Raw genomic sequence first — 12531 nt, forward strand, 5'->3', positions numbered from 1 at the left:
ATACTGAATCATAGTCAAACTTGGTATTTTTCACATTAACAAACACTGCCAGGGGTGAAAGAAAGGGAATAAAAATCCTGGTACTGACTGGAGATTGAAACCAAGGCCTTTAGGTCTATAGTCTGGCACTTCAGTATAGAGTCACCATATGATACTATGATCACACAAAGTAACATTTCTTTTAACCGGAATGACAATTTGTACACAATAATAATAATAATAATAATAATAATAATAATAATAATAATAATAATAATAATAATAATATCAAGTCCATAATAAATTACCTAGGTTTAAGGATGCTAATGAATTTGTGCACTTCCATTCTTTCTCCAACGTTGCTGCTTTCACATCGTCAACAACTAGTGGCACCCAACCTCCAAATATAAACATCCTTTCACCTATTAAAGTCGCTGTATGCAAAGATCGTGGTAAGGGCGGGACTCCTCTCAATACAGGTCTCGTCCATGAGAAAGTATCTGGAAACAGGAAGTAGTACTTTGCATTATTTATCACAAACTAGTTTTTTTTTCCATCTCCCAAAAGGCATTTTGTACACACTCTGAAAGTTACAAACACTGCAAGAGATACTATACAAATAACCAACAGTTTTAAATTTCTATTCAAAGCCAATGGTGTTCTTATATACTGGAAGAACATACAGATTAATGACTTTTTCAGTAACTTCTAGACAAAAATGAAGGGTCACAGAATAGTAGAAGTACAACAGCTTTTACCACACTGAACAGTGTGATACAGCTCTGTCAATTAGGAATGCTGTATGTATTTTAGATGCTTTGAAGCACCTTCTTTTTTATCATTTATGGTGTGCCTTTAAAAAGAAGTATCACCAATGAGCGGGTGTCTTTTTGCAAAGAAATATGCTCCCATTAGCAAGCTAATACCTGTTGGTAAAGCCTGCAGTCCTCTTCAAATCTTCCTCACATGAAAATACCATCAATTATGAAGCTTATGTACAAAACTTAACACTTTTTAATTGAACTTCATATATTGCTTTAATATGTGCTTTGATATGACAAGTGTGGTACACCTAGATCGTTTTATACTCTAATTCTTTGTCCCTTTATTTTAAACATTGATTTATTATGCATTTTTTCCATCATATTTTCCATAGTTTTCTTGATTATGGACATTTTTATAATTTTTCTAAACGTATTAAACATATTTGCAACAATAACATCATACTGACAGCCAATTTTTTATGCTGATTTTTCCAATTTGCAGTAAATGTAAGATTTTGTTAGTGTATGTCTCATCTACTGGTGTTAGTTTTCCTTTCATGAACTGTCTAGTAGAGCACTAGCATTTTTAGTAAAGGTTGATCACTCAAATTTTTAACAGTACTATGGAGAAATATCAGTTTGTCACTGTAAAGAAGGACCTGTCAAAATCCATCATTTTCATGGCTGCTGCAACAGGCAGCAGTAAATTAACCAAATACATTTCAATGCAGGTAACAGTTTACGTACATGAAATGTGATGACAAGAGACCGTCATCAGTTTGGGGTGTAATTCTTTTCACTGATACAATGGGGGGCAGGGTGGTATTACTATAACTTGATACCAGTCCACATGAAAGGTGAGTCTTTCAATGTTAAGCATCTCTTGTCAGTATACATTTGGCCGAGACATGGATTTTCCCCCTCCCACATTGCTGAAGGTGTGTTTGTACCAGTGCAACTTCTTGTGCACACTAGGTGCATGTAGCCATTGTACAATGAGGAAAAGGGTGCAGGAGTAGTGTTCCCACCCACAACAGGGAGACACGTGCAACAATCTTGCACCTGTCTGCGGTTCTCTCTGTTTGGCACTATTTCACTATATCTCACAGTTAGGAGGTTCAGGGTCTCTCACACATTTAAATTTGTCTTTGCAGTAGGACTTTGGCCGTTTAGTCTAATGAGAAACAAGTGGAATTTGAAGAAAATTATCATGCATTTCCGTTTTTCTGGTTGTTCATTCCACGAATTATAAAACAGGGTGAAAAAATGACTGACTACAGTTTCTCAAAAATAAGAACACACAAACAACAAAGACAAACGTTAACAAAATTGACAAAGCCTTTGTTTGTACTTCTGATGAATATACAGTGAAGAGTGATTCTGGGGCTCTTGATGTGCCAAAGCCATCCTGGTTTCTTTATGAGCCATTTCTATTTATATATTGTTTGTGTCCATGAGAGCAAATAAAAGAATAAAAAAATCATGCATGTAACTGAAGTAGCCATTGCGCACACACACACACACGCACATTCTGAAATTAACACATTCTCGTATTTTGGGCCCAATTACAACTCATATGTGCAGCAAAAGAGACACCAAAAATTACACACAGTATGAATATAAAATAAACTTATGTGTTACATACTCAGTGAAAAGAGAAACTAAGTCTATGTGGTAGGCACCTTTAACTGGAACTTCAGGCTGGGGCAATTGTATCTGGTAACAGATTTAGACATGTCTGAGCTAACCTTGTCACCACTAGTATACCGTATTTACTCGAATCTAAGCCGCACCTGACAAATGAGACTCGAAATAAAGGAAAAAAAAATTTCCCGAATCTAAGCCGCACCTGTAACTTTAGACTCGAAATTCAAGGGGAGAGGAAAGTTTTAGGCCGCACCTCCAAATCGAAACAAAGTTGGTCCATTGTAATATGAGACACAATTTAGGTCGAATGAATGACGATACAGCTACAGTAGTTTGGTTCGAGTCGAAAGCTTAGCAGTTAAGCTTTACCAGGTAGCCATTGCTATGCGTCAGGCGCTCCGTCCGTATTTATTCGGGTACCCTTCCTTTTTAATGTGCTTCGTCTGGTTTGAATCGATTGCTTAGTTTGCTTCGCTCCGACAATTGCCATTTTCTTTGTTATAGTCTTAAGCTGAAAATGCATTACTGTACTGTATCATGCATTGTTTGTCGCATTCTGATAGTGCGTGTTTACGACCTGTCGCGGCTCACGGCATGGCTTGCTTTTGTGTGCACTACTCTATATATATATGGGGGAATCGTCTCATTAGCGAAACAATGGCAAGAGACTGCTATTTGTTGTTACTTACATTGCTGCTTTCTTTGATAATGATCAATAAGAATGAGAGTTAGGTGAAAATTTTTCTCCATTTGAAAATCTTTGCGGCCACTTCTTTAGTACATCAAATTCTGCACAGAAATTAGTTATCTTAGGTTTAAAAATCTAGTCAGTTGCCGTGCTTCATTTCTGACTGTATCACTATTAGGCATAAGAATAATACGAATCTAAACAAGACACGATACGTATATTCTTCTGCGTTTGCTGTTCTCTCACTCTAGTTTCGTAGTTTATTAGGCAGACAGGATTTAAATGAGATAGCAGCAAACATGAAAAATTTGTGGCAAAATGTTTATATTCGTATTATTCTTAAGGTGAAGAGAATACTGCACGTGATTTACTTTTCATCAGGTTCCTACTAGCAACCATCTCTTCTCACAGGTAGGAAAAAAATTGAGAACGTAGAGTTGGCCATATTGACAAACATCCCAAATAGTCTTGCCAGTCGGATTTTCGTAGTACATTGAAATTCTGCTACATTCGAAGATGAACAATATGGAATTTTTATTTACTTCGTTGGATAATGTATGAAAATGCAGTGGTCGAAACTCGGGGCGGAGAAAAAAAAAAGCTCGTCTTGCATCCTTCTCTTTTTTTTTTTTTTTTTACTGGCGCCGAGGTTTTGGCACCAGTATTTATCTTTGTGCCTACAAAGCTCGCCTGTGTAGCGCTACATATATTCGACGGCAGAAGTTAGTTGTGGCGGCACCTACCAACATTTTTCAGAACCTCCGCTTACTTTGCACTCGAGTCTAAGCCGCAGCCGGTTTTTTGGATTACAAAAAGCGAAAAAAAAAAGTGCGGCTTAGATTCGAGTAAATACGGTATAATGTGTCTATATTTTGTATTTTCCTTCGGTATCAATTCTTTGACATAGTAGAGGGAGCAGAGCAAGATAATGGGAACCTATATATAGGATAGCAACAGTTCTAAGTTTCCCTAGAGTAAAGATATGATGGAAACTACCACTAGAAATTTTCAAAGCTGTCTAAAATGCATGCTCAGATTAACGGATGACTTAGACCCTGCAAATGACTATGCCTTTAGCCTGCTGTGCTCAGCACTGAAAGGCTCATCAATAGTGGTCACAACTTCATTTGGAGAGCCTATTTCTGTAAAAATTTCAAACTTTAAGTACACATGTCTCCAGTCTAGTGCAAATGCACATCCATAAAGTACTTTTTTAATTTATAGATAGAATCTGAAATCCAACATCTAATGTCCGGTATTTCTTCGTTAGCCACTAACCAGTCCTTTACATTGCAGATCTATACACAGCAGTAACTGCTCCCCTCTGTGCTTCTCAATTTTAAACTTCCAATGTATCCATCTTAGACAGCAAATCAGTTTCATCTAGGCAACAACGAAATGCCCAGATTTTTCAGATTCTTTCTAATGCTCTACTTTACAAATTCTTAAAGTGAAGCAAATGTATGCATTTGTAACGTACATTGAAGGACTTTAGAAGAATGTTGATCTGATGTTGCTTACTTTCTTCTTAATATAATTTTTTCATATTTCATATCATATTAATCATGATTACATGTTCTGCAAGATAGATAAAATATACACCCTAGCATTTCCTTTTAACTTAAGAATCTACCAAGTTCTCTGGTCCTCACAGCAAGCTTTATAAGTAGATATTCACATTTTGCAATAAATGTGAATATAGGTGCAAATTCTGCCTCAAAATGCAGAATAATGAAATTACGTAGTAAATGATATTTCATAGCAATTTTTTTTTTCTTTCAGAAGACCTATTTTATCAGAGATAGTTCAAAATAGCTTTATTTTCAGCATATAGGTATTGAAAATTTAATGAATTTTCTGTTACTAGTACAATGAAACCTCGTTAGTACATTCCTCCTTGCCATGCTTTCCCCACATAGCATATCCATTTTTGGAAGACCCAGTCCCAATTTCATCAAATGAATGATAAAACAGCTTATTTGTATGTTTCCCGTCCTCATTTAGCATTTTCAAATTTGGCGGTATCTGTACCATATGGATGCTGCAAACTCTGTCACGAAGAGTTCCGAGAGTGGTGGGTGCAGACTGCTTGCAGCTACGGGGTATGGAAATGCACAAGGTGACATTTATTCAATGCCAGCAACTCTGGAAGACATCCAGATCAGGTAGTATGTTTGCATAGGTCAGTAGTAGCTCCCATGACTCAACTTCTGTAGCAACCAAACAATAAACCAAATAGTGCATAACTCAGTCACTGGTGTTCTTTGTTCGTGTTTAGCATTTGGCTCACTCTCAGTCAGTGAATTTTTTTCTTTTTGTGCATTAACTGGTGTACCAGTACATAATGGACAAGAGAGACAGCAAGTCAGTTAACAAATGAAGAAAAGTAGAACATAATTCCACGAAGTGGACAGAAATTCACACATTAAGCACGCTGATGATGAGCGTAAACTGAACATTTCTCGATCAAAATCAAGTACAACAGTGAGCAAACTGAAAAGAACTTGAGCACCACAGTTGGTAGTTAGAAATAAGACAAGATGAGTGCGCGAAGGTCAGTTTCCAGAACTGGAAAGCCGTCTACCAAAGTGGATAAAACAAACTCTTGTTTCGAATATTCCGACTGATGGTACTGTAGCTCATGCTAAAGAAATGTATTTGGCACAAAAGTTGAGACTTACAGATTTTGAAGCTTCCAATGGTAGGATCGAAAGTTTCACGCACAAATAATTTAATGTATACTGTGTTTGAGGTTAGGCTGGGTGCATAAATACCATAACTACCAACTATAAAATGACCTGGATATTTTATGGCCCCTTTTCTTAAAGGGTTCCTTGAGAAAAGAAATTTTTAACATATCTGACAAATCAAACCAACAAACCGTTTTACTGAAAAATTATCTGCCGAAAAGGTTCACAATATACCTATTCTAAACTTATGCTAGTTATTTATTGTCTACATTTTTGTAAAACAAAGAGAAATAAATAAACAAAAAAAAAGATGGCTTAAATTGATTTGTGGACCGCTTTCTTAACCCTGCCACTTATGGTATCACTATTTTGCAAACCTGTTCAAACACAACAAGAGCTGGTACGATGATAGCATTTAATTCTATTTCCTCTTGTTTTTCCACAAAGTTAAAAATTTTTAAGCAGAGAAGACTGTCTTAGTGGCTAGTTCATAGTTTCTTGTGTATCCCTTGAACTAGCACTGCTAGAGTCAAATGTCTTGAGACTGTTCGAGCAATGTCTATACTGTATCGAGCACTTTGTACCGATACTGGATTGAGCATAATTGGAAATCTCATGATTCGTTCAAACAAAAGTATCGGTTGACTACCCCTGACCTTCCAAATTCTCCAAAATTCTTCAAAATAAATCTGTACGTGACCTCACTAGCCAAAGCTTCATCCGTAAATGTAACAACACCTCTATTACACAGCACAAAAATGTTGACCTCAGCGGCAACAGTTCAATCTGCTGACATAAGATGACCCCGTATTTTTCGATTGGAAAAATCCCTTATCTTATTACCAGATAAATAAAATATAGACACTTCAGTCATGGAAAAATTCTCTTCCATTATAGGAAAGTACAGCCCCAATGACATTTTTTTTTCCATGCAGATGAAATGGGCTTTTCCACCTTCTGCCTGACAAAACCCTTGAGATAAGAGGAGAAAAATGCTGCAGTAGAAAATTTACTAAAGAGAGACTGTTTTCTTATGTTGTAATGAAAAGATAACACGTTGATGCCACTAATGAATGGAAAGTTTAAGAGTTCACAATGCTTTCAAAATGTGCAGACATTTCCATATAAATATACATCTAATGCGAAAATGTTGGTAATAACTACGATATTTGAACAATTCTTGCGTTCCTAGGATGCAAAGTTAAGTGTTAGAAATAGAAAAATCCTCCTGTGTATTGACTAGTGTGCAGTGCATGCTGAAGATACGTCATATCTGTGTAATATAAATTTAGTGTTTTTTCTCCTCCCCATTGTACAAGCCATCTTTAGCTACCTCATCATGACAACATTAAACACCTGAAACAAAAATTCAGGAGGATTCTTGTACATAATGGACTGGCTTGTCTTGACAAAATGCTGAGAAAGGTTAAAATTCTGTGATGCTACGCTTTTTGTACGAAGTGCCTGGGATTCCGTGCAAGAAGGCACAATCTCACACTGCTTCAAGAAAGCTGGCTTTCACTGGATACTTACAGAAGACACCACAGCAGAAAATGAAGGAATCACATCTCTAAAAATAGCAACAAATAATGGAGCAAGAAGGAAACACTGACTACCTTAGTTTTGATGAATATTTTGAACGTGACAAAGGTCTTGTCATCTGAGAGTCCACGAAACTGATTAAGTCTTACAATGAAACAAGGAGAAAGTGAAGACAATGATGAACCGTAACCTTTGCTGGTTATTACAACGTCAAAAGCTATTGCAGCAATGAAAAAAAGGAGACAATGTTTTGAGTTCTGAAGTCTATGAAGTGATGAAAGTACAAACTAAGGTTGACAATACAATATTAAAATTAAGATAAAGAAACAGCCAAGTGTTAACATGTTTTTCAAACCTTTGTGAAGACAGGACCATGTACTGTATCTTATAGTGCAGTTAGGCTGACAAGATGTACAATACCCCCACAGTTTGTCGAAATGACAATCCCTATTCAATAACCAGTAGTGATTCACTATTTGAGAGAGACTTTATGAACAATTTTTGTTTTGCGAAGTGTAATAAAAATTGCAATTTTAGTATATTTTTACTTTTTCTGCATCACATACCAGGTATGTATTTCGGGCACTAGAGGTTATTCTCATGTGTCACTTTACTTTCTTGCATTCCAATTGGGTGGTGATAAAAGTGACACATCTGATACAATGGATTTAGCAAATGTTGCCAAATTTAGCACATTTTGTTTCTTGCAAACTAACATAATTTTGAGAGTTCCTGGGTGTGATATTTAACATTTCCTCGACAACGTGAATTCTGAATTACAACTTACTGAAGTTGTAAGTTAGGAAGTGTGGAACTATGAGAAAGCATATTACCATAAATACAGTACCCTCAATTCCGCATTTTCATTACCAAATTAATTATTTCAACAAGTACGGTTTCCTGTTTGTAATGTTCAAAATCAGTGGCCCTTTCAAAAACATTCTAGCAACATTCCACTGTACTGCTTATGATCTGGTAATGCCTAATTTGGAAAGGTAACATGTGTAATAACATGTTTGCAAAATAAGAAGTGCTTGAACGCAACTACGTATCAGTGCATCCAATGCTCCTGGTGCAACAATAACAGTGGATGTTTGATTTGTCTCTACACATGTCACGTAATGCAAAGCAGGACTCAGCCATGGGACACAGTATCTTACAACAAACAAAATGCTTGAATTAGTCGGCCAACTTAAGTTCAAAAGCTGGTATAATCACTACATTTACATGAGAACTTCCGGGAGACAAACCACATTCCGGCAACAGTTTTTCCCTGTTGTTGTTACATGCTAATGGTGAAGCCGTATTGCTGGACTGGTGAAATACTGCATCTCAGTATCAGTTGTTCCAGTTTCTTATTTAGTCAGCACAACAGCTGATTCTCGCCAATTAAATGTTACAGCTAGACAACTTCATACTCAGTCTAATATTTCTAGTTGCTCTCCACTGCTCAGAAAGTAACTTCACACACATTAGCTGAAAATTTTTAACAACAAAACGTGACCCAAGATCCCAAGCATGTTTAAAAAATGATTATACATTTACATGGGAACGAACAAAAATCTATTGAAGTTTAAACCCGGAATCTAGGCTCGCATTTCCAGAATAAATATTGGAGTGTTCACATGGCCAACCTAAAGTAGTAGTCAATCTTTTTTATACTAACCAGAAGCTGAATTGGCAAACTTATTGTTAAATCCAGTTTTACGAACCCCATGTAGACAACGTGAATATGGTTACTTGAATATGGCAGTTTTAGGTGGTGGGTGTTTCGAGCTGTTGCTGCATCAAATACTGGTAGAGGTTGGACCTGAACTACCTCATTTATGACACTGCCAACCTACGCAAGCAACCTCGTTGTAGCCATTACCGAATGCTCTGTGTTGTGTGTGACTCCATTGTTTTTCTTTTCTTATTTTGAAAAGAGTGAAAAGAGTGATCCTGGTCCATCATGGAGTTCCATTATAAACTTCAGAACACCGGAAGGGTTTGGTTACCCTTTGACCAGCTCCTCTTGTGGTCAAGATTCTAGTTCGTTGATGATCACGCCCAACTGCAGTTTATAGAGTCTGCACTCTACACTATAGTGACTGGAAGAAAAAAAACCTGTCAACTTATTTTGACCAAATTTAAAGTGCTAATGTGTGAACAGAGTTCTTTTCAGTTCAACTTCCTTGGCAAGTACGTTGTCAGTTCTATCTGTAGCATTGTCATGTACGTGTTGGATGGTTACGAAAGATCACAAAAGGTCAAAAATTAATATTCTGCCTATTTTGAGACTTGAACTGGACGGGAAAAGAGAAATAACATCTAGAAACACATTAAATCAGAAAAGCACTGTTCACCAGCAGGAAAATTGTGCCAATTCTAAACATAAAAAAGTCATTTGTTAGAAGCATACATAGACACAAAAATACAAATCAAGAAAAGAAAATTTTGGAAAAAAATTGTTGAAGTTTTTAAAAAGCAAACATTTATGTCAAAAAGATTTTTTTAAATCAATTTTTATGAACTGCTTTGTCTTCAGGGACATAAGGCGACAACCTTTTAAATTTGCGTATCTGGTCATCTACAATGCTCCCTTCAATTGATGATGCAATGGAACTTCTACACCCAACCGCTGACACATCGAAAGTTTATTCAAACCTTTAGCTAAGTTTCAACAAATATAAATCTGTCTTCCTCAGAAGTAGTAATAACATCTAAAAGTTGAATATATTACAACTCATATGTGCAGCGAAAGAGACACCAAAAATTACACACAGTGTGAATATAAAATTAACTTATACGTTACATACTCTGTGAAAAGAGAAACTGAGTCATAAGGCTTAGTCAACAGTACAAATGGTCCATGTAAAATGTAAGGCTACGTGCACCATACACACAGAACTAGCAAGACAGGAGGGACAAGGCAGCAGGAAACTTACACTCAGGTGGCACTCACATAGGAAGCAATGTCAACCACCAACATGTTAATAAAATAACATTACAGAAACATAACAAAAATTATAAAAAGCATATAAACTTATGGAAATGTTAAAACAATGACACACATTAAAGTAGGATGATGACAGATTGCGTCTGAGAAAAATCTCTCTCAACAGCGTGACAAACCCTATACCGTTACTATGTTAATTGAAGAAAAGGCCAAAGGCCACAGACAAAGCTTCCGATTTTATGCTATAATTTATTGTTAAGAATAAAGTCCTTATAACTGAAGTTTTCCTTAAAAATTTAAAATTTTTCTAACAATTCCAATCTAAGACCGCATCTTCTAATTTAATAGGGGAGTGTGTACATTCTATGAGACTCTCGGTGTAAGTAGAACCATGAATATTACTGCCCTTTTTACACAATGAATGTTCTTTGAATCTGATGTTGACTGCTCTTAGTGCGTTCCCTACATAGAAACAGGGACAATCATTACACCTCATTTTATAAATGCCAGAATGAGATAATGGCTTATCATTATGCTTTCAGTGTGAATTAAATTTTTTCCAAGGCTGCTGCTAGTTTAAAACAAAACTTTACAGCCATATTTCTTAGTAAGAAGACAGTGTACCTTATATTTAATGTAAGTATGGTATGGAATGGAATGGAAAAGAAACTCCCTTCGTCTTTACCTTTTTTCCCTAGCTTGTAATCTCTCAGAGTGGATTCTTAGCTGTTTTCTTACCCAATATTCGGTCTACTGACGACTGTTCATAGCCATTATTTCTGGCTATACTTTTAATCAAATTTCTCTTTTCCTGAAAAATCTCTGGGTATAGTAGTGTAACCAAAGCACAATAAATATTAAATGGAGAAGGGCCAATTTGTGTGCTTATGGATGAGCCGAATCAATTTTGATAATGTTATCTTAAAAAACTTTGCTTGTGAAAGATTATAAAATCAGTTTTATCTTTTTGTATAGCCAAAGTAAGATCAAGGAAATTCAACTTACTATTTTCATTCTGCAATTCCTTGGTGAATACTACTTTACCATATAACTGATTGAAAGTAATATGAAACAGCTGAGCTAATTCCTTAGAAGTGCCTATGTCAGTTAAAATGCTGGCAAGGGGACTACCAACGGCCAATCCGAAACACTGCATACACAATTTTGTGTTAAACATGAAGTAACTGTGTTTAAGTGCAATTCGAAGCAACAACGTAAGTTCAGTAATTTCAGGCTCTGTTAACTTTTTGTGAAGATGCACGTTATTTTCAACCACCTCCAAAGTAGTGTGAACTGGAACATTGGAACATAAGTTAGTGCTATCAAAGGAAGCTACCTTGGCCTGCAGAGAACATGCTATAGTTTTCGAAGGTACTTATGAAGAATTAGACAAACTGTTTCGTACTTTCAATTAACTACACGATAAAATAGTTTTCACTAAACAACTGCAGAATGAGAATAGCGAGGTGAATTTTCTTTTTTGGGTGTAAAAAGGATGAAACAGAATTCTGAATCTTTCATAAGCCAGTAACAGCTATGAACAGTCATTAGTAGACTGATTATTGGATAATAGAACTGCTAAAAATGTCCCACTCAAAGATTACAAACTTGAAAAAGAAGTTGAAGACAAAGAGAATTTCCTTTGCCGTACCAATTCTAGAAAAGCTAAGAACTAGCAACTGTCTTGGGAAAAATTTCATTCGCATCTTAAAGCATAATAAGGAACCATTATCTCATCCGGGCCTCTATAAAATAATGTGTAATGACTGTCCCTGTTTCTGTATAGGGAAAACTGGAAGAGGACTCAAACTTAAGATTCAAAGAATAAGTATTGGTAAAGGGGCTGAAACACTCATGGCTCTACTTATGCTATGTACACAATACAATGTACACATTCCCCGATTAAACTGGAAGATTCGGTAGGGAAGAGAAGAGTTTTAGATAGGACTTGTCCAAGGAATTTGAAATTTTTAAGCACAATTTCAGTTATAAGGACTTTATTCTTAATGATAAATTACAGCTTAAAATCAGAAACTTTTTTAGTGGCTTTTGGCCTGTTCTTCAATCAACATAGCGGCAGTATCAGGTATTCCATGCTGTTTAGAAAGATTTTTCTCAAAGAGGCTATCTGTCATTATCCTACTTTAATGCATGTCAGTTTGGTTCACGTTTGCATACATTTATATGCTTTTTTATATTTGTTACGTTACTGTTTCTATGATATTATAATGTAATTTTTTTTAATATGTCAGGTGTCTTTTGCAGTTGCCACTGTTTCTTATG

The 12531-nt window shown here is 36.0% G+C and overlaps 1 protein-coding gene across 2 annotated transcripts in view; it reads right to left on the reverse strand.

Moving 5' to 3' along the window:
* Positions 1–12531, reverse strand: part of LOC126184962 (host cell factor 2) — a 284341-nt gene that overhangs the window by 231117 nt on the left and 40693 nt on the right. For both annotated transcript variants that reach the window (XM_049927657.1, XM_049927656.1), the window contains exon 5: positions 288–479. In XM_049927657.1, coding sequence (XP_049783614.1) covers positions 288–479 — 192 coding nt within the window. The remainder of the gene's footprint in view (positions 1–287; positions 480–12531) is intronic.

This window comes from Schistocerca cancellata, chromosome 4, assembly GCF_023864275.1.
Source record: "Schistocerca cancellata isolate TAMUIC-IGC-003103 chromosome 4, iqSchCanc2.1, whole genome shotgun sequence".
Taxonomy (NCBI): domain Eukaryota; kingdom Metazoa; phylum Arthropoda; class Insecta; order Orthoptera; family Acrididae; genus Schistocerca; species Schistocerca cancellata.